Below are 24229 nucleotides of genomic sequence, written 5' to 3' on the forward strand. Positions count from 1 at the left end.
ACTGACGATTATACTTGTTGAATTTTATACTAGTTTATAATGAAATTTGAAGTTTAACTAACTGCCTTCTCACAGATGCTCTGGGTAAAAAGCTATTGGTCATGATTTTCAAAGAGTTTGGGAGTTGCCATTGCTTCTATCCTGGGTAAGACCTTGCTTGTCCTATGCATTCAAAACCAGCAGTCAGTTGATAAAGTGTAAATAATCATTAAAAATGGGGACTCATTAAAAGATTTAAAGTTAAAACATGTAAATATTCACTTATTTGCCCATATTTTGGTGCCAAGGCTTTTTCTCTGAGGGTGGAGTTCTGCACAATTTTTCTTGTACAAAGCAAAAACAATCAATAATGAGTCATCACTCTAGTTTTTTGTGTTTTGTTGTTTCTATTTTTTAAAGATAATCATTCTCTTCAAAGATACTTAGGAGACAATCTAAATGTAGCATCCTCATGAATTGTTGTTTTTCAGTCTTTCTTTTCTTATCCACACCTAACTCCAACTAAACTTTTTAGCATTTCATCTTTACTCAGTCTTTCTTAAACAAGGAACTCAGTTTTCATAAATACAAACCTCTTCTTTTCATGCTCATATACCATCAGTTTCAATGACAATTAATTAAAGGACATAACAATAATAACATAACCAACTAGCTTCAGAAAGTTTTGGGAACAAGCCACCTGACCATAAGTGGGAGGGCAGGGTGGCATGCCACCTTCTGACTGCACACTTGGTACTAGCATGCTTGAGGGTGTTCCCCCAGCAGAGTGGAGAGGGCTGGTTAATGCACTGTCACTTGAGTGGAGGATGCTTTGGAAAATATATATTAAATTCCAAAACACCCAGGGTTTACTAAAAACGTGGCTGAACTCAATTTGTTGCTCATGCCCATAAGATGGTTCATGTAATTCACAAAAAAATTTGAACTCAGAAATGTTTCTCTCAACTTCTATACTTTATTCAAAATTTCACACCAAAGCTATTCCCTCCATCATCAGTTTAGGTTTCCAGAACCCTCATCCTGTTCTCTGGAATCTTTCTAGTAAATTCCATACTTCTACTTAACTGGCTTTAACTGTACAAAGTCAATGATGCCTGGCAGTTAAGTCCTGCTGTCTCTGAATTACCAGAGCTCCCAAACCTAAAGCTGGCTCTGCTAATATGGACTTTGTCTTTGCATCAACCTAGAATCCCAGGGATGGGGCGCCTGGTGAGCGGCCGTCTATGGGGTCGCACAGAGTCAGACACGACTGAAGCGACTTAGCAGCAGCAGCAGCAGCAACCACACATCAATTATGAAGTGTCAGAACTCTGTTTTGTCGAAAGGCTGTCATCTTAAAACAAACATTTAAATTGTTTCCTGATAAAATAGAAACAAACTTCAAACTATTCAAGCCAACACATTCAACAATTCTAAATTAGCTTTTGACAAAGAATGATAGGATTCATTTGCAGAATTCATTTGCTGCATAACTTTAATAGTTCAATTCCACAGTCAAGATGTCAGTGATGACATACAGTAGGACAAAGCATTATCCTTCCCATTATCTGACCACAATGCAATCATGACACGTCAGGTTAATACAAACTGTTGCTTCTAGTTGCATTTGTTTATTACTAAAAATAATGACTTGAAGTCATGTTAGACGAATGTGAAATAGAATATCACTACTATATATCAGAATTATTGGTAACATCATCTAGAAGTCAAAAATGCATGCCATTGTTTTTAATCACACAGGATATATTTTAAAATCTCCCAGTCATGAACATGAAAATTTTTATAAGCTACAAGGTCAAAGTTTGCCTTTTGCTGTTAATTAATCCCATGGACAGATGAGCCTGGCAGCCTACAGTCCATAGGGTCTCAAAGAGTTGGACACGACCGAAGCGACTTAGCACACGTGGCCTATCTTGCTTATTTTCATAAAGAAAAAAGAACAGTTATACTTTATGTTTCTACAAAATACTTCCAATGAAAAGTTACCCAAATCTTAAAATATTTGGCCTTTTTATCAATATAATTATGATTCATACTATCTTAAAATGCACACATTATACTGCAAATCCATTACAGGTGGTATGAGTGTGTGCATGCTCAGTCATGTCTGACCCTTTGCAACCCCCTGGACTCTAGCCCACCAGGCTCCTTCCTCCGTCCATGGAATTTTCCAGGAAAGAATACTGAAGTAGAATGCCATTTCCTACTCCAGGGGATCTTCCTGACCCAGAGATAGAACTTGCATCTCTTATGTCTCCTGCCTTGGCAGGTGGATTTTTTACCATTGCACCTTGCAAATCCATTACTGCTAGTCCATAGTTATTAAATAACAATGTCTAGGAATTTTGTACGTTTGTATTAATTATACACACATTGTTGCTTTTAAAGTTACATATATTCACATAGACTAAATGCTTTCAAAGTATTTCTCAGCAGCAAGGAATTTTATTCCTCAGTAGTACTCAGTTTCATATAATTAAAACTGTGGGATGGAACTCAAATCACTAATCACATGGCTGCTGCTGCTGCTGCTGCTAAGTCGCTTCAGTCGTGTCCGATTCTGTGCGACCCCATAAATGGCAGCCCACCAGGCTCCCCCGTCCCTCGGATTCTACAGGCAAGAACACTGGAGTGGTTTGCCATTTCCTTATCCAATGCATGAAAGTGAAAAGTGAAAGGGAAGTCAGTCATGGCCGACTCTTCTCGACCCCGTGGACAGCAGCCCACCAGGCTCGTCCCTCCATGGGATTTTCCAGGCAAGAGTACTGAAGTGGGTTGCCATTGCCTTCTCCAAATCACATGGCTAAGGTTTTACAAATCATAAAATTTCCTTTTTCATGTATGCAAATGATCAACTATTTTAGTACAATAGGGAACTTTTTTTCCAGTTGATGGAACCAATCAGTTATTGGAGCTCTGTAAAGACACATGGTCCTGAGATTTACAAACAGGAAATGAATGAGTTAAGAAGTGGCAAAACCAATACAATATTGTAAAGTTAAAAAATAAAATAAAATAAATAAATAAATAAAGAAGTTACTCGAGTTTTTTACCTTTAGATTCCCGGCAGCGGTAAGCACTGACTTCACAGCTCTCATTCCATAGTCATAGTGATGCTGTGACGACAACTGCTCTGAACACAGGCGATATGTAGCCACAATCTTCACTGACAGTGGCCGAGCTGTGACAAAGCCACAGGAGTACAGGACGATTTCAGCAATCATAGCGTAGTCAGGCACCATCATTGCTACTGTCCGAAAGAGCGCCTATGGGAGTGGAGAAAAGGTGCTTTATAAACAGGCCATCATGAAGATAGCTCAACTCTTTATAGCATGCTACAGTGTTATAGCTTTTTTGTAATAATATTGTTATAATATCCATATCCTATAGATAAAACATTTTAAAATGTGACTTCTTATTATTGTTATATAATGAAGAAACCATTAACTTTTATCCAAATATTTTTTCTGAAATTATGCTTTGAGAACACTTCAAATTTCTGTCATACCTGGGGCTTTGGTGAATTATCAACTTACTTAAGTATTAAGTATCCATTATGTTCTATTCCTTTGTAGAAAGTGACATGTTACAGGGAAAAAGCATCAGACTCTGCTAAGATGTTGGGTTTCTCATTGGAGCTGTTAGAAAGTGGCTGGTATTAGGAGACTGTGCTCTAAGTGAAGATCTCTAGATATCTAATTGATTAAGGTAACTCCTAATAACAAGGGTATGTTACATAAGTGATGAATTTTGAGATATTTTTTAACCTTTTTGAGTCTTCAGTCACCATGTCAGTTCAAGCATAATAAAGGGAAAAAAGCTGAAAACAAGTATAGGACGATTATTATTAGAGATAAATCCATTTTCCTAATTCTAAGATAATTTTTCCTCATGGTATTTTAAATGTTGTGGGACAAATGTTGTGTGATGGAAGGCAAATAGAAAACTAAATATATTTGGAAAGAATAAGAAAATTTAACTTTAAAAGGTGAGTTACAATCAGAACTTATTTCAATAGCTCAAGCATGAAAACATGGTTTTCCTATACTAAAGCAGGAGAACAACAGTGTTACATAAAATTACAATTATATTCAAATAATGAATAATAATTGTACGGAATTACAGTCACATTCAGACAGGTTATAAATACCTTTTGGGAACTAGCTAAGTTACAGAAAACACAAGGCAGGTTGAGAATAAGGACATTTTGCCTTAGTGATATGTTATGACACTTAATTGAGAAGAAAAGACTTGCATCAAGCAAGATCCTTCCAATGCATTACATTAATTACTAGCTAGAGGTCTTAGCATTGCTATTTTATCAATAAGTTTAGAATTCAAGAAAGGAAATAATAAAATATTAAAAGTATAGAGCATGAACAAATAATTTGTAACAGAGATGTTTAAGCACGTGCTTAAAACTACTACATACCTGGGGGGGTGGGGAATGCAAGAGAATTACTATAAAGTTGGTACCTCTTTTAAAAGGTAGGTTCTCAATAACTTTTTTTTAATCAATAAAATAGAGAATGAATGAATGAACTAGTGATTTAGCTGGTCAATGCCTAAGTTAGGGTGATACAAACTTTCTTTTATCTTATTCAGTCACTAAGTCATGTCCAATTTTTTGTGATTGCATGGACTGTAGCACGCCAGCCTTCCCTGTCCTCCACTATCTCCCAGACTTGGACCAAATTCATGTCCACTGAGTCAGTGATGCTATCTGACCATCTCATCCACTGCCTCCCCCTTCTCCTTTTGCCTTCAGTCTTTCTCAGCATCAGGGTTGGAGCTTCAGCAAGAGTCCTTCCAATGAATATTCAGGGTTGATTTCCTTTGGTATTAACTGGTTTGATCTCCTTGCTGTCCAAGGGACTCTCAAGAGTTTTCTCCAGCACCATATTTAAAAAGGATTAATTCTTCGGCACCCTGCCTTCTTAATGGTTCAATTCTCACATCCGTACATAACTACTGGAAAAACCATACCTTTGACTATAGGGGGCCTTTGTCAGCAAGGTGGTGTCTCTGCCTTTTAATTAGCTGTCTAGGTTTGTCATGCTGTCTCGGTTGGTCATAACTTTTCTTCCAAGGAGCAAGTTTCTTTTAATTTCATGGCTGCCGTCACTACCTGCAGTGATGTTGGAGCCCCAAAAAATAAAGTCTGTCACTGTTTCCACTGTTTCCCCGTCTATTTGCCATGAAGTGATGGGACCAGATGCCATGATCTTAGTTTTCTGAATGTTGAGTTTTAAGCCAACTTTTTCACTCTCCTATACAGCATATTAAAAAGCAGAGACATTACTTTACCAAGAAAGGTCCATCTAGTCAAAGCTATGGTTTTTCTACTAGTCATGTATGGATGTGAAAGTTGGACTATATAGAAAGTTGAGTGCCAAAGAATTGATGTTTTTGAACTGTGGTGTTGGAGAAGACTCTTGAGAGTCCCTTGGACTGCAAGGAGATGCAATCAGTCCATCCTAAAGGAGATCAGTCCTGAATACTCATTGGAAGGACTGATACTGAAGCTGAAACTCCAATACTTTGGCCATCTGATGCAAAGAACTGACTCATTAGAAAAGACCCTGATGCTGGGAAAGACTGAAGGCAGGAGAAGGGAATGACAGAGGATGAGATGGTTGGATGGCATCACCGACTCAATGGACATGAGTTTGTGTAAACTCCAGGAGTTGGTGATGGACAGGGAGGCCTGTTGTGCTGGAGTCTATGGGGTCACAAAGAGTTGGACACGACTGAGCGACTGAACTGAACTGAACTGAGGTTTGTCATAACTTTCCTCCCAAGAAGTAGGCGTCTTTTAATTTCATGGCACAGTCATCGTCCACAGTCATTTTGGAGCCCAAGAAAATAAAACTTGTCATTGCTTCCACCTTTTCCTTCTATTTGCCATGAAGTGATGGGACAGGATGCCATGATCTTAGTTTTTTGAATGTTGAGTTTTAAATCCGTTTTTTCACTCTCCTCTTTCACCCTCATCAAGTGACTTTAGTTCCTCTTCACTTTCTGCCATTAGAGTGACATGAGATACATATCTGAGGTTGTTGGTATTTCTCCCGGCAATCTTGATTCCAGCTTGTGCTTCATCCAGCACAGTATTTCACATGATGTGCTCTACATATAAGTTAAAAAAGCAGGGTGACAATATACAACCTTCTCATATTCCTTTCCCAATTTTGAACCAGTCCATTGTTCCGTGTCTGGTTCTAACTGTTGCTTCTTGACCTGCATACAGGTTTCTCAAGAGACATGTAAGGAGGTCTGGTATTCCCATTTCTTGAAGAATTTCCCACAGTTTGTTGTGATCTATACAGTCAAAGGCTTTAGCATAGCCAATGAAGCAGATGTTTTTCTGGAACTCTCTTGCTTTCTCCATGACCCAACCAATGCTGGCAATTTAATCTCTGGTTCCTCCACCTTTTGTAAACCCAGCTTGTACATCTGGACGTTCTCGGCTCACGTTTTGCTGAAGCCTAGCTTGAAGGATTTTGAGCATTACCTTGCTTGCATGTGAAATGAACACAACTGTATGGTAGTTTGAACATTCTTTGGCATTGTCCTTCTTTGGTCCCAGAATGATAACTCACCTTCCCCAGTCCTGTGGCCAGTGCTGAGTATTCCAAATTTGCTGACATACTGAGTGCAGCATTTTAACAGTATCATCTTTTAGGATTTGAAATAGCTCAGCTGGAATTCCATCACCTCCACTAGCTTTGTTCATAATAACGCTTCCTAAAGTCTACTTGACCTCACACTCCAGGATGTCCGGCTCTAAGTAAGTGACCAAACCATAGTGGTCATTAAGATATTTTTTGCTTTCCTTATTTGCATTCTTGCTACCTCTTCTTAATCTCATCTGCTTCTGTTAGGTCCTTGCCATTTATGTCCTTTATCATGAGCATCCTTGCATGAAATGAAAGGGTAATTTAGTGCTTTAAAAATTAATTTGGATTCTGGCTTACCCCATGGCATACTTTCTTGTGTGTAAAAAAAAAAAAAAAGAACGGGAAAGTATAGATTCAGGTAAACTGCCAGAGCTTGAATAAATTCCAGTACATGTAATCAGTGTTAGCATTACCCTCCATGTTTACCTCAGCAGAAATAAACGATTGAGAATAATTATTCTACTGCCTCTGCCCTATAGGGTGGAAGAAGAAGGGCAATACATAAGGAATTATAAATACTTCCTAGAGGAGGCTTTCAAAGAACTACATGTTTGGAAGAACAACAACAAAATCTCAAGCAGTAACTTGTTACCATTTCTTCCTTTAGAGATTAGAAATAGATTTCATAATGCTGCGACCTGTTCAGAAATGAGCTAGGTTTTGCTTGAGTGAAATGGAGGATTCAGGATCTATTTCACTTTTTTTCTCTATACTAACGGAGTGTTTCACACTGCTTACTCTGAGGAAAGCTATGTATCAGAATGTGTTAGCATCTGCAAATCCTCCTGACTGTAGGACAAAACCCTCAATGAACCCCTGACTTCTTGTTCACCTGGAACACCAGACTCCCTCAAATCTCCCCAGATGCTCACACGTCCTTTAGCTCCTACTTCTGTCTTCTGTCGTGCAAAGCAGCCTTGTGTCACAGAGGCCAGGCTCCGTCACTGGAACTGAGCCCAGTTTCACTTGCATTTTCTTCTTCTTGTGCCTTTAGAGTTGGATGCCACAATGTATCATGTTATTGACTTTGTGACATCAGAAGATATAGAATATGCCTATTTTCCATACTACCCAAAGCAATCTATGAATTTAATGCGATCCCTATCACATTACTCATAACATTTTCCACAGAACTAAATCCTAAAATTTATATCACAAAGAGTGTGACATGACTTAGTAACTGAACATAGAAGACTCAGAATTGCCAAAGCAATCCTGAGGAAAAAGAACAAAGCTGGAGGCATACCCACCCAGACTTCAGACAATACTACAAGGCTCCATTAATCAAAATAGCACAAAAACAGACATATCAATGGAACAGAATGGAGAGCCCGGAAGTAAACCCACACACCTACAGTCAATCTTTGACAAAGAAGACAAGAATATACAATGGTGAAAAGATAGTCTCTTTAGCAAGTAGTGTTAGAAAAGTTAGACAGCCACTTGTAAATCAAAGAAGTCATAACATTCCCTCCCATTTTACACACACCAAAAGAAAAAAAAAGTCAAAATGGCTTAAAGACTTAAATATAAGACAGGATATCATAGAACTCCTAGAAGAAAACACAGGCAAAACATTCTCTGACATAAATTGTACCAATATTTTCTTAAGTCAGTCTCCCAAGGCAATGGAAATAGAGGCAAAAATGAACAAATGGGAATAATCAAACTTAAAAACTTTTGCACAGTAAAGGAAACCATAAATAAAATGAAAAGACAACCAACAGACTGGGAGAAAATATTTGCAAACAATGCAACCAATGGGGGCTTAATTTCCAAAATATACAAACATCTCATATAACTCAACAGCAAAAAAGCAAAAACCCAATCAAAAAATGAGCAGAAGACCTAAATAAATATTTCTCCAAAGAACATACATATAGCCAATATGCATCTGAAAAGATGCTCAACTTCTCTAATTAGAAGAGAAATACAAATCAAAACTCCAGTGAGGTATCCCCTCACAGTGGTCAGAATGATCATCATATAAAGGTCTACAAATAATAAAAGCTGGAGAGGGTGTGGAGAAAAGGGAACCCTCCTTCATGGTTGGTGGGAATGTGAATTTGTGCAGCCACCATGGAAAACTGTACAGAGGTACTCCATAAACTAAAAAGAGTTGCCATAGGCTCCAGCAATCCAACTCCTGGGCATACAGCTAGGGGAAAAAAATGAAAATTCTAATTTGAGAAGATAAATACACCCCAATGTTCACAGCAGCACTATTTACAACAGCCAAGACATGGAAACAACCCAACTGACCATAAGCTGATGACTGAAATAAGAATATGTTTTATATATATATATATATATATATATATATATATATGTTTAAGAATATGTGAGACATATATACATCATATATAGAGAGAGAAAAAGAGCTATCACAATGGTGATAGGTGAAACATTGCAGTAAGACATGTAAGAGAATACTGAAGAGGGGTGGGAGCAAGGCATGGCCATAGCACTGGCCAGGAACAGCAGGAGTTACAAGACTGGTTTTGGTAACTGGCTGAAAATGCTGGGTGAAGAAGAGGGAAGCTTCAAGGATGATCCTGAAGACATTAAAACACTTTCTGGGTCTCAGCAGGCTTTAAATAGATAGTTTTCAGACATTTAATCATGTCTGATTGTCTGCAGGCCGATGCATGAGCTGTAGCCTGCCAGGCTCCTCCATCCATGGAATTTTCCAGGCAAGAATACTGGAGTGGGATGCCATTTCCTACTCCAGGAAATCTTCCCAACTCAGGGATCGAACCTGTGTCTCTTGCTTCTTCTGCATTGGCAGATGGATTCTTTATCACTAGTCCCATCTGGGAAGCCCGTACATTTATATCTATATATCTTTCATTTCAGGCTAAGACATTTTTCCAAATTGTTAGGCACTTCCATATATACTTGAAAAGACATGTTTTATAGCAGCTCTAACCAAGAAGACTGCACAAAAGGAACAATGCAAACAACAAAAACCTATTCGAATTTGAGAACAGCTTTTGACCTAAAATAGAAAGAAACTATTCCAAGCACCGTTTCAAAATGCACAATAAATAAAACATGGAGGAGTCCACACAGGGCATTAACAGACTCGACCCATGATGGCCCCAGATATTTTGCCTTTACGAATACTTATGTATTCAGATTAATCCTACTGAATAAAAGAAAAACATGAGTGAATAAAAAAATTAGACCAAAAGAGCTTTCCAAATGTATCAGTTCAGTTCAGTCACTCAGTCGTGTCCGACTCTTTGCGACCCCATGAACTGCAGCATGCCAGGCCTCCCTGTCCATCAACAACTCCCGGAGTCTATCCAAACTCATGTCCATTGAGTCGGTGATGCCATCCAACCATCTCATCCTCTGTCGTCCCTGCTCCTCCTGCCCTCAATCTTTCCCAACATCAGGGTCTTTTCCAATGAGTCAGCTCTTTGCATCAGGTGGCCAAAGTATTGGAGTTTCAGCTTCAACATCAGTCCTTCCAATGAACACCCAGGACTGATCTCCTTTAGGATGGACTGGTTGGATCTTCTTGCAGTCCAAGGGAATCTCAAGAGCCTTCTCCAACAGCACAGTTCAAAAGCATCAATTCTTCGGCGCTCAGCTTTCTTTATAGTCCAACTCTCACATCCATACATGACCACTGGAAAAACCACAGCCTTGACTAGACGGACCTTTGTTAACAAAGTAATGTCTCTGCTTTTTAACATGCTGTCTAGGTTGGTCATAACTTTCCTTCCAAGGAGTAAGCGTCTTTTAATTTCATGGCTGCAATCACCATCTACTGTGATTTTGGAGCCCAGAAAAATAAAGTCAGCCACTGTTTCCACTGTTTCCCCATCTATTTGCCATGAAGTGATGCGACCAGATGCCACGATCTTAGTTTTCTGAATGTTGAGCTTTAAGCCAACTTTTTCACTCTCCTCTTTCATTTTCATCAAGAGGCTCTTTAATTCTTTTTCGCTTTCTGCCATAAGGGTAGTGTCATCTGCATATCTGACGTTATTGATATTTTTTCCCAACAATCTTGATTCCAGCTTGTGTTTCCTCCAGCCCAGCATTTCTCATGATGTTCTCTGCATATAAGTTAACTAAGCAGGGTGACAATATACAGCCTTGACATACTCCTTTTCCTATTTGGAACCAGTCTGTTGTTCCATGTCCAGTTCTAACTGTTGCTTCCTGACTTGCATACAAATTTCTCAAGAGGCAGATCAGGTGGTCTGGTATTCCCTTCTCTTTCAGAATTTCCACAGTTTATTGTGATCCACACAGTCAAAGGCTTTGGCATAGTCAATAAAGCAGAAATAGATGTTTTTCTGGAACTCTCTTGCTTTTTCCATGATCCAGCGGATGTTGGCAATTTGATCTCTGTTCCTCTGCCTTTTCTAAAACCAGCTTGAACATCTGGAAGTTCAGGGTTCACGTATTGCTGAAGCCTGGCTTGGAGAATTTTGAGCATTACTTTACTAGCGTGTGAGATGAGTGCAATTGTGCGGTAGTTTCAGCATTCTTTGGCATTGCCTTTCTTTGGGATTGGAATGAAAACTGACCTTTGCCAGTCCTGTGGCCACTGCTGAGTTTTCCAAATTTGCTGGCATATTGAGTGCAGCACTTTCACAGCATCATCTTTCAGGATTTGGAATAGCTCAACTGGAATTCCATCCCCTCCACTAGCTTTGTTCATAGTGATGCTTTCTAAGGCCCACTTGACTTCACATTCCAGGATGTCTGGCTCTAGGTGAGTGATCACACCATTGTGATTATCTGGGCTGTGAAGATCTTTTTTTATACAGTTCTTCTGTGTATTCTTGCCATCTCTTCTTAATATCTTCTGCTTCTGTTAGGTCCATACCATTTCTGTCCTTTATTGAATGCATCTTTGCATGAAATGTTCCCTTGGTAGCTCTAATTTTCTTGAAGAGATCTCTAGTCTTTCCCATTCTATTGTTTTCCTCTATTTCTTTGCACTGATCGCTGAGGAAGGCTTTCTTATCTCTTCTTGCTATTCTTTGGAACTCTGCACTCAAATGGGTATATCTTTCCTTTTCTCCTTTGCTTTTCACTTCTCTTCTTTTCACAGCTATTTGTAAGGCCTGCGCAGACAGCCATTTTGCTTTTTTCCAATATATATTGGAATGTATATTTTTCCAAATGTACATTGGAATAAAAAGTCGCAAAATGCTTCTTAGATGAAGGAGGATTTACCAATTTGCATTTTTAAATCATACTTTCCTTCACAAAGGCAAAGTATTAAAACATCACATCAAGCAAAGAAAAGTCCAAGGAATAGAAATACCACAAAAATTCTTGGCAGCAGTTGGTCCAATCAAAAAACTTTTTGGTGGAAAAGAAAAATACCTCACCTAATCTAAGAAGCTGTCATTCTAAAAATGTGAATAATGGAAGGAATGTAGGATTTAGAGTCAGAAAATTTGGTTTTGGATCTGCAATTACCACTGTATTATTATTATTCAGCCTTTTTTCTCCATGCACTAGCCATAAACTTGCAGTTCACCAGAAAAGGATATAAAAGGTCTAACAAAGATATGGGGGAAAGATCATATTTCACTAATAAGCAAAGTTTTTTTTTTTAATGAGGATTCTAGTCTAGTCAATTAGCTATTTTGTTCTTACAAGAAAACAAAATGCTAGATATTAAGGAGAACTGAGCATTGATATGGGATGTAAATTGTTTCAACCTCTGTTAGAGGCAATTCAGCAACACAGCTCTTGGTCCTATGAATCTCCTAATGAAATACCTTAAAATAGAGAAAAGCCTTAAGTAAAAATTTCCCATTGCAGTATTATCTATAAAGAAGGAAAAATAAATGCAATAGAAATTTCAAACTGTAAACACAGTTCAATAAACTTATTTACAGTTTGAATTATGTTCATGAAGATAGAAAAATGCTCATATTATAATATTAACATGAACAGACCCTCCCCCAGTATTCACAATTGTCTGATTTCAACATTTAATATTGAGGAATACCATACAGTAAACAGTACTCTTGCCTGGAAAATCCCATGGACGGAGGAGCCTGGTGGGCTGCAGTCCATGGGGTCGCTAAGAGTCGGGCACAACTGAGCGACTTCACTTTCACTGTTCACTTTCATGCATTGGAGAAGGAAATGGCAACCCACTCCACTATTCTTGCCTGGAGAATCCCAGGGACAGAGGAGCCTAGTGGGCTGCTGTCTATGGGGTCGCACAGAGTCGGACACGAGTGAAGCGACTTAGCAGCAGCAGCAGCAGCAGCAAACAGTAGAATAGGTACATTTTCCAGTATTTCCTATGTTTTCCAATTTTTATACTTATCATCAGTTTTAAAATAGAAGTTCTGGAAATTTCATATTTTTTAAAGGTAATCAAAGCTTTAAAATTTTTCTAAAACAGTTGTCTAAAATATAACATCTAAAAGGAAATGTTTTATGTAAAATTCAAGAAGAGCATGTTCTTTTTATATATTAACTTTGTAAATCACAGCAAGGAAACAGATTATATAATTGCCTTTTCTGTACCTTTAGATTATCAGGCAGTTCTGATCGTCCAGCATATCCAGGGTTCATTGTTATAAAGACAGCACACGTGGGGTCAAGTTTTAATTCAGTTCCTTCAAACACGAGTAAATCAGCGCCTGCATTAATACCTGTGGGTAACCAAGAATGAAACGACTTAGCAATTCCACATATAAATGTGACTCGTGCCATTCATTATGTCCTATATTTCTACTGTTTTCACACAATGCAGAGACAAACTAGTCCGTTACCTCTTTGGATAGTAAGAATTTGTTGAGCAACCACAGACAGCACTTCCAAATCAATTCTGTTAAACTCATCGAAGCAAGCCCAGGCACCACAAGATAACAGTCCCTGGGAGAAAAGAGTAATGAAAAATTTCAATTTTATCTGATTGAATATTACATTGAAATGTTGTATTTTCACCTCATCTCCTCACAGATTTAATATCCTATCAAGGAAATTGCTTATTCACCTTTATCTTTAAAGACAGCTTACTCTTTTATTACCAATTCATTATTCTGCATGAATAAAGAGTTTGATGAATTGAAAAATTTTCCAATTGATTTTTTTTTTACTTTCTCTGTGTATTTTTTGGCATTTAGATGTATATCTATAATTTCAAAGCCTTTCTTATTTTTTAGTTACAAGTTGATTTTATTCGCTTTTTCCTTACGGACTCCATAGAATGGATTGTAATAATCCTTTAAATAAGGTGACCCCTGTTGTCAATGAGACTACCCTGTAACCTGAGTACCTTAATGACCAGCTAATGCTGTCGGAGGCCCCGGCTTGCAATTCTAACTTACAGCTACCTCACAAGTAACTATGTGCCATGTGGTCAAAGGAAAAACTGGAAAGTCAAACTTGAGTAGCTGAGTCCAAATTCAAATTAAATTTTTAAGAAATGCAAAAATGATTATTGAGTGTACATCCTCCAGATTGTATATGTATGTATGTGTATTTCCCTAATACCTATAATATGCAGGACATGATGCATGGCACTTTGTATATATCTTTTATACAAGGAAACTAGGGCTATGTCACATAAGATGTTAAGTATTTAGTACAATGCCACATATCTAATAGTGGCTAACCTTGGATTTATGTACAGTTCCATCTACTCAAACACACTGGATTAAACATGAACACCATGCATGTCAAAGAATAGTACATTTTCACCATTTAGTGAAGACTCTAAGACTTAGAAATCTAACACATGATATAATAAAAGGATTAGAAATCACAGAGAACAAAATGCTTGTGAATTCACGTCTTCAGAGTTATACAGATTGTGAGGTTCTAGTAAGATCTCTGTCTTTTTAATTTTGTACCCCCGTTATTCAGCATGATCCTAATATAAATTGTCCATATAGGCAATACTTATCAATAACAAAATAATATTTTTTTTTTTTAAACTTTACATAATTGTATTAGTTTTGCCAAATATCAAAATGAATCCGCCACAGGTATACATGTGTTCCGCATCCTGAACCCTCCTCCCTCCTCCCTCCCCATACCATCCCTCTGGGTCGTCCCAGTGCATTAGCCCCAAGCATCCAGTATCGTGCATCGAACCTGGACTGGCAACTCGTTTCATACATGATATTTTACATGTTGCAATGCCATTCTCCAAAATCTTCCCACCCTCTCCCTCTCCCATAGAGTCCAATATTTTAATATATGAATCTATTTCAAAGAATTAAGAATATTATTATATAGATTTGAAAACTTAGTGCATACCAGAATTTTCTTGAAACATTTAGGAATATAATGGCTATTTAAAGTACACAGAGAATCTTTTAGATTTGCTGTTTATTTCTTTAATAATCATTACAGTGAGGTTGTATATCATTATAGAGGATGATTGAAATAGCTACTGATCATTCAAATGTTTTCTTCATATTTTACTTATTATAATATTTTCCTTTCTTTTACTATTATTCTAATTGTTTCAGTGTCAAAAATATAGAAACTTCTTATGTTCCAAATCTTTTATAAAATGACTAGGCCATATTTCAGTCAGGAATAGTTTACTCATAGGGTACGGTTGTTATGTTTTGTTAGTGTGAGTAGGTTTTTTTTTTATCCTAAAACATGTTTATTTGTTCTTTATTTATAATGTTTTTATACTGTGGGATAGCCTAGTAATTTTTTTTTAATTTGTTTATTTTTAATTGAAAGACAATTGCTTTACAATATGGCATTGGTTTCTGCCAGACATCAACACAAATCAGTCATAGGTACAAAATGATTTGAGTATTTTTTCAATATTAACTTTTTATGGAGCTCCTTTGAAAATTAAGGGTTAAAGAATCATTAAATTTTAATTTGCAAAGTATACAAAAATAGAAATTAAAAAAACAAGCAAGTGGAACTCATAATCCGACATGGATAATTTTGTGTTCAACTGTGCCACCTAATATTTTAAAGAACAACAAACTATAGCAACAAAGCATCAAAATGACCAGATGTTCAAAGGTTACTCAGTGAACTTAGCCAGGGACTTTATATCTTTCACTCCCCTTTTTGCAATCTTACTAACTCGTAAGAGTGGGAGTCTGACTCAGAATAAGAAAAAAACAAAAGGATTTCAAGTTCACCAAAAAGATTAAATAGAATGTGTCTATAAAAGTAAATTATTGAATCATAACTTATTAATAATGAAGTCTTTAGAGAACTCAGTATTTACATGATGCAATATAGCTCAGTTGGTAAAGAGTCTGCCTGCAATGTAGGAGACCCAGGTTCAATTCCAGGGTTGGGAAGATCCACTGGAGAAGGGATAGGTTACCCATTCCAGTATTCTTGTGCTTGCCTTGTGGCTCAGTTGGTAAAGAATCTGCCTGCAATGAGGGATACCTGGGTTCAATTCCTGGGTTGGGAAGATCCCCAGAGAAGGGAAAGGCTACCCATTCCAGTATTCTGGCCTGGAGAATTCCATGGACTATACTTATGGGGTCACAAAGACTCGGACATAACTGAGCAACTTTCACTTAAATTAATGGTTCTCAAACTTCTAGTTGTCCAGTGTATTGAAGGGATACCACTCATTCATTACTATCAGGAATACTGACCCTTTATAAAGCAAGGACTGAAGAGGGAGGTAGAAAGTGTGAAAGTGTTAGTCAGCTCAGTCGTGTCCCACCCTGCAACCCAAAGGACTGCAGCCCACCAGGCTCCTCAGTCCATGGAATTCTATGGCCAGGATACTGGAGTGGGTTGCCATTCCCTTCTCCAGGGGATCTTCCTGACCTAGGGATTGAACCTGGGTCTCCTATGTTGCAGGTGGATTCTTTACTATCTGAGAGGGAAGTAGAACTCCTTCTCAAATAAGCTTTTGATATAACTCTACTTACAGGAAGTCTTTTATATGCATCAAATTATGTTTCATTATAAAAAGTCTTTCTGAGAAGTTATCATATCATAAATGAGGAGTAAACTCAAACCTTAAAGAATTTTCCTAGAGCCAGATAGTCCAACCCATCAGAGCAGTTGAAAACAACACACTGCTTGGCTACAGCTTTGGCTAAATCTTTAGTAGTTTCAGTCTTTCCAGTGCCAGCTGGCCCCTCAGGTGCTCCTCCAAGGTGCAGATGAAGGGCTCCAAATAAGGTTCTGAAATATAAGAAATAAACAATCTTTGTATAATAATGTGATTTTTATATACATTCAGAAAAAACTTTAAATCAAGAGCCAAATTTTATACTTCCTCAGCAAAAATTCCTTCCTTCCTAACCCATGAAAATCTTTGTCTGTTTTATATTTTACTTCTGAATAGCTGTATATGTGACAAAATCAGAACAAACTCATCTTTGAAATTCAATGCTGACTTCTGGAGAATTCAGTTGATCCTGAACCATGCAATTACCCTACTGCAAGCATATGGAAATGCTACATAAAAAATGATAACTTTGGAAATATAGAACCATTTTTGAGAGAATGAAAAGCAAATTATCAAAGAAGAGACAATGCATAGCTGGAAAAGTAATTAGGTGATAAAGCTGTAGAGATGCACATTGGTTTGGAATTTGTAAATAAACAGTGCATTTATACCCACACAGAAACAAAAGTTCTTAGAACTGAGCAAGCTGAGGAGCTGGATTCACTATTTAAACCCAGAAGATCTGAAAGGTTGCCTTGGGTATAAATGGGAACTAAAATTACTTTAGCAGCCTACTCAGGAGACAAAGAAGAGTCAATGAAGGGACAGGAAGCTTATACTTCATGCAGTGCCCAGTGAGAAATCGACATCATTCATAAAGGGTGCCATCAAATTTCCATTCCCCGGTAGCTCAGCTGGTAAAGAATCCACCTGCAATGCAGAAGACCCCAGTTTGATCCCTGGGTCAGAAAGATCCACTGGAGAAGGGAATGGCTACTGATGGGCATATGAACCCAAACTGAGAAATTAAGATTAAATTTTTGTTCTGGACCAGAGAAAACCCTAGAGCCCTCCACAGAGATAAATGTAAAACTGTTCCACATGGACACCTCCACAAATGAGAAATGGAAGACCACCAGGGGAAACAATCCTACTAAAATGAGCTCACAGTTAAAACCAGAAAGAGAGATAAGAGAGATCAAAATTAAGAATCAGACTTGCAATGACAAAGGCAGTTAGGCAGTTGGACAATGGTCTGAGAGGGCTACTGTATATATGGCACTCTGCCTTCTTTCGTATCCTGGTGGTTTAGGAAGATTTTAAATAAAAAGCAATAGACATCAGACAATTCTGAGGAAAAAAAGAAGTCAATCTCATAAAAGAGGAAACCTGAAATCTAGCAATGAAAAACATAATATCTGAACTTTTGAAAATTCAATGAACAGAATAAATAGCAGAGAAAACATGCAGAAACAGAATTATGCACACTAGAAGATAAGTAGGAGGATATCACCCAGGGAAAGAGGCCAACAATAAGAAAAGTTAAAGACATAGAAAAAGGAAGGAAAAGAATGGGGAAAAGGCAAAATTCTAAAAACAATGGCTGAAAATTTGCTAGAATTGAAGAAAGATATTAACTAGAAAAAGTCCCAAGTAGGATAAATAAAAACTCCTTCACATCTAATAACATCCAGTGAACATCAACAAATAAAGAGAAAACCTTAAAAACTACAACGGAGAAAGTTACTTATAAAGGAATAAAACTAATAATTAGAATAACAGACTAGTCAGCAGTAGCAATAAATTCCAGTAGAATAATATCTTTGGAGAGCTGAGGGGAAATGACTGTTCATCTACAGTTTTACACCTAGCTAATCTATTGGAAAAGACCCTGATGCTGAGAAAAATTTTGGGCAGGAGGAAAAGAGGATGAGATGGTTGGATGGCATCATCGACTAAATGGATATGAGTTTGGGCAAATTCTGGGAGACAGTGAAGGACAGGGAAGTCTGTTGTGCTGCAGTCCATGGGGTAGCAAAGAGTTGGACACAAATGAGAGACTGAACAACAACAATCTAGTGAAGACCAAGAAAAAAAGAAGAGCAAAAGGCATTTTAACTTATATGCAGAGTACGTCATGCGAAATGCAGGGCTGGGTGAAGCTGGAATCAAGATTGCCAGGAGAAATATCAATAACCTCAGATACGCAGATGACACCACCCTTGTGGCAGAAAGCAAAGAGGAACTAAAGAGCCTCTTGATGAAGGTGAAAGAGGAGAGGGGAAAAGTTGCCTTAAAGCTCAACATTCAGAAAACTAAGATCATGGCATCCGGTCCCATCACTTCATGGCAAAGTGATGGGGAAACAACAGAAACAGTGACAGACTATTTTCTGGGCTCCAAAATCACTCCAGACGGTGACTGCAGCCATGAAATTAAAAGATGCTTACTCCTTGGAAGAAAAACTATGACAAACCTAGATAGCGTATTAAAAGCTACAATAAACCTATTGAAAAGCAGAGACATTACTTTGCCAACAAAGGTCCATATAGTCAAAGCTATGGGTTGGGAAGATCCCCTGGAGAAGGAAATGGCAACCCACTCCAGTACTCTTGCCTGGAAAATCCCACGGACTGAGAAGCCTGGTTGGCTACAGTTCATGGTGTCGCAAAGAGTCGGACACGACTGAGCAACTTCACTCACTCACTTCACTCACCTACATATTAGTTGTAAAAATGTGTAACAGTATATAAATAGAGATCAGCTTGTATTAGAATTTCGACTAAACCCCCAAGCTGAGAGCTTTAAAATATTTAGTCAAGAGGATGCCTGCAGTTTCTGCTGATGGCAGAGTAGGAGAAAACAGGACAGTAAGAAAGATGCACTCTTACTGATGGTAAAACACATGTATCATCTGACAAGGTCTAGATCCCACTGGTAGGGAGCCAGTCTTGAGTTAAGCTGAATGGGCCCAGGTGCAGTAGACCCACGTAGAATCAGAGAAGACCCCAGGAAGAGGGTCTGTGTGTAGTCGACCTCATTAGAGGCTGAAGCAAAAGTCACCAGCAGCCAGCCAGAGAAGGCATTTTCCACAGGTGGGAGGATCAGGTGATTGGGGGCTTCCCAAATCCACATAAACATCCCTTGGGACATCTGGTACGTCTGAACTTGTGCCATCATGGAGGGCACTAGACAGCAAAAGGTAGTTGTTACCCAAGACACCGGTCACCTGTAAACCTACCTCTCCCTTTCCTTCGCCTCTCCTCTATCAAATTCCAACACTGGAGAGGCCAAAAGAAGGGCTATTGAGGGGAGGGTGCAATGGATAGGGATAATAATGACAAAAGATTGACCACATTTATCAGTACCTTCCCAAATGCAGGCCACAAGCTTGAGTCAAGCTTGACCTGGGAGGAAGGGACGTTTTAAATTGGATGAAAAATAGTAACTGATTTTATACCTAAATGGACTTTTAACATCTGAAAAGAATAATTCTATTTATTAATATATTAGAGTCACCAGAAAGAGTAGGGAATATCTGAGAAACAGTAGAGTATCCTAGATTTTATCCATAAATGGGGATAATATTTGATAGAGCAAGTTTAAAAGAATAGTGATAAAAAAGGATAAAACTGCTTTCTGCTTGCATCCTGAAATTAGTCAATAAACTAGTTACATTGGAAGAAAATGAAAAAATGAAGCTTAATTTAGTATTTAACAAATCTGGAATATGGTGAATGGAAACTGGAAGTTAAAAATAAAGGTCTTTTATTATTCAGGACAACAGAAAATAATGTACATGTAAACACCTATGAGATATATAATGGAGATATCTACCAGTATGTGTGTGGTGAAACCTTACAGGAGAGAGGCCTTGGCTGGAGGCACTGGTTTGGGGATCTTCAGGATGTAGGCTGTTAAAGCCTAAAGAGTAGAGACTTCCTTGGTGGTCCAGTGGCTAAGGCTCCAAGCATCTCAATGCAGATAGCCCTGGGTTCAATTCCTGGTCAGGGAACTAGATCCCACATGCCACAACTAAGAGTTCTCATATCACAACAAAGATCAAGCCTCCCACGTGCCACAACTAAGACCATGTGCAGCCGAATACATAAATAAATAAAATTTTTAAAAAGTCTAAGAGTAGATGAGAACATTCAGGAAACCATGAAGCATGACACAAAGCACTACATGAAAATACAATTTAAGGGATGAAACAGGATGCCTCAAATGATCCAAAGGAACAGTCAAAAAGTTTCAAGAAGGAAGGAGAAACTAACAATGTAAAAAAGCAATCGCACTGCCCAACAATACTTAGGGCTGAGAGGTCTAGAGCCGAGAGGAAGAAGTCAGCAGAGAAAGAAACTGAAGGTCCCCAATGTTCATCGCAGCACTGTTTATAATAGCCAGGACATGGCAGCAACCTAGATGTCCATCAACAGATGAATGGATAAGAAAACTGTGGTACATATACACAATGGAGTATTACTCAGCCATGAAAAAGAATACATTTGAATCAGTTCTAATGAGGTGGATGAAACTGCAGCCGATTATACAGAGTGAAGTAAGCCAGAAAGAAAAACACCAATACAGTATACTAATGCATATATCTGGAATTTAGAAAGATGGTAACGACAACCCTGTATGCAAGATAGCAAAAGAGACAAAGATGTAGAGAACAGTCTTTTGGACTCTGTGGGAGAGGTGGGGGGGGGATGATTTGGGAGAATGGCATTAAAACATGTATAATATCATATAAGAAATGAATCGCCAGTCCAGGTTTGATGCAGGATACAGGAAGCTTGGGGCTGGTGCACTGGGATGACCCAGAGGGATGGGATAGGGAGGGAGGTGGGAGGGGGGTTCAGGATGGGGAACACGTGTACACCCGTGGTGGATGCATGTGGATGTATGGCAAAGCCAATACAATATTGTAAAGTAAAAAAATAATAATAATAATAAATATAAATTAAAAAAAAAAAGAAATTGAAGATCAAGTTGAGAAAAGAATAGTCCAGGAAAGATAACAGAGGATATATTTTGGTCCTTAAAAAAATTAAGTGATCTAGAGATAAGTGAAAGCTTTTTTTCCAATTAGATCTTTAAATTAATGAGTTTACCTGTAACATCTGTCAGTGAGTGGAGTAATAACCAGCCTAGGGGAATTGCCCAGATATTCATATCCATATCGTAAGCCAGCATTGATCATCTTTGTTTCTAAATTATTTTCCTAATATAAATCAGATAAAATGAAGTTAGCTTAAACTGTAAAATTTAAATAATATGAAATCTCAAGCTCTTTAATAAATAATAGCCATGCTATAAACAATATCTTTAAAATTGACTTTTCAGACATCATTTAATTAAGTAGAACAATTCAATATCTAATTTCCTTGGATAAGATTTGAAGTTACTGGCCTCAATTTTTCCCATAGAACTTTGGAAAATATATTTGTTCATTCTCATATTTTCTTTAAGTTTGCTAACACTATTTTATTAAGGTATAATTGACATACAATATTATATTAGTTTCAGGTACATAACATAATGATTCCATTCTTATATTTATTACAAAATGATCATCATAATAAATCAACATTCATCATCATACATAGTAACAGAATTTTTTTCCTGTGAGTTTCAAGCATGCAAAACAGTATTATTAACTATTGTTGTCATGCTATATATTACATCCCCATGAATTACTTGTTTTGTACTTGGAAGTTTGAACCTTTTGACTCCCTTTACCCATTTCTCTCACCTCTCAACCCGCACCCCCAGCCTTTGGGAACCCCTAGTATATTTTATATATCAGCTTGTTTCGTGTTGTTCTTTGTTTTATTTTCTTTTGTTTTTTAGATTCCACATATAAGTGAGATCCCATGGTATGTGTTCTTTATTTTGGATTTAACCTCTTATCAGATATATAATTTGCAAATATTTTCTCCTTTTCAGTAGGTTGCCTTCCCATTCTGTTGATGGTCTTCCTTGATGTACAGAAGGCCTTTAGTTTGATGTAGTCCCACTTGTTTTTTTTTTTTTTTTTTCTTTTTTTTTTGCTCTTGTTGGCTTTGATTTGGGTGTCAAATTAAAAAAAAAAAAATCCCTATTACCAAAGTCAAGGAGCTTACTTCTCTAAGAGTTTTATGGTTTCAGGTCTTACACTCAATTCTTTAATCCATTTTGAGTTAATTTTGAGGTATGATGTAAGATAACAGTCCTACTTCATTCTTTTGCATGTGGTTTTCCAGTTTTCCCAACACCATTTATTAAAGAGATTGTCCTTTCCACATTTTATAGTCTTGGTTCCTTCGTCATAAATTACCATACATATGCAGATTTATTTCTGGACTCTGTTTTGTTCCAATGATCTATGTATCTGTTTTTATGGCAATACCATACTGGTTTTATTACTTTAGCTTTAGCTTAATTTATTACTTTAGCTTTGTAATATAACTTGAAATCAGGAAGTGTGATGCTTCCAGCTTTGCTCTTTCTCAAGACTGCTTTTCTATTTGGGGTTTTTCCTGTTTCCATAAAAATATTAGGAATGTTCTGTTTTTTTTGTGTGTGTGTGAAATATGCCATTGGAATTTTGATAGAAATTGTAGTAAATCTGTAGATTGCTTTGGGAAGTATGGACATTTTTTTTTATTTTATTTTTTAACTTTACAATATTATATTGGTTTTGCCATATATCGAAATGAATCCGCCACAGGTATACATGTGTTCCCCATCCTGAACCCTTCTCCCTCCTCCCTCCCCATACCATCCCTCTGGGTCGTCCCAGTGCACCAGCCCCAAGTATCCAGTATCGTGCATCGAACCTGGACTGGCGACTCGTTTCACATATGATATTATACATATTTCAATGCCATTCTCCCAAATCATCCCACCCTCTCCCTCTCCCACAGAGTCCAAAAGACTGTTCTATACATCAGTGTCTCTTTTGCTGTCTCATATACAGGATTATTGTTACCATCTTTCTAAATTCCATATATGTGCGTTAGTCAGAATGGCTGCGATCCAAAAGTCCACAAGCAATAAATGCTGGAGAGGGTGTGGAGAAAAGGGAATCCTCTTACACTGTTGGTGGGAATGCAAACTAGTACAGCCACTATGGAGAACAGTGTGGAGATTCCTTAAAAAACTGGAAATAGAACTGCCTTATGATCCAGCAATCCCACTGCTGGGCATACACACTGAGGAAACCAGAAGGGAAAGAGACACGTGTACCCCAATGTTCATCGCAGCACTGTTTATAATAGCCAGGACATGGAAGCAACCTAGATGTCCATCAGCAGATGAATGGATAAGAAAGCAGTGGTACATATACACAATGGAGTATTACTCAGCCATTAAAAAGAATACATTTGAATCAGTTCTAATGAGGTGGATGAAACTGGAACCTATCATACAGAGTGAAGTAAGCCAGATGGACATTTTAATAATGTTAATCCTTCCAATCCATGAACACAGATATTTGCCTTTATTCAGGTCTTAAATTTCTTTCATTAGCGTCTTACATTTTTCAGTTTATAGGGCCTTCACTTTTTTGGTTAAATTTATTCCTAGGTATTTTATTTTTTTGAGCAATTATAAACGGGATTGCTTTCTTAATTATTCTTTTAGATAGTTCATTATTCTTCTA

General features: G+C 37.6%; 1 protein-coding gene across 1 annotated transcript in view; it reads right to left on the reverse strand.

The window, feature by feature from the left end:
• Nucleotides 1–24229, reverse strand: part of DNAH7 (dynein axonemal heavy chain 7) — a 273330-nt gene that overhangs the window by 148991 nt on the left and 100110 nt on the right. The window contains exons 24-28 of the mRNA XM_027563310.1: nucleotides 21699–21808; nucleotides 16646–16814; nucleotides 13448–13550; nucleotides 13200–13327; nucleotides 3054–3266 (exon numbers count right to left, since the gene is read on the reverse strand). Of these exons, the coding sequence (XP_027419111.1) occupies nucleotides 3054–3266; nucleotides 13200–13327; nucleotides 13448–13550; nucleotides 16646–16814; nucleotides 21699–21808 (723 nt within the window). The remainder of the gene's footprint in view (nucleotides 1–3053; nucleotides 3267–13199; nucleotides 13328–13447; nucleotides 13551–16645; nucleotides 16815–21698; nucleotides 21809–24229) is intronic.

This window comes from Bos indicus x Bos taurus, chromosome 2 (genome assembly GCF_003369695.1).
Source record: "Bos indicus x Bos taurus breed Angus x Brahman F1 hybrid chromosome 2, Bos_hybrid_MaternalHap_v2.0, whole genome shotgun sequence".
Lineage (NCBI taxonomy): Eukaryota > Metazoa > Chordata > Mammalia > Artiodactyla > Bovidae > Bos > Bos indicus x Bos taurus.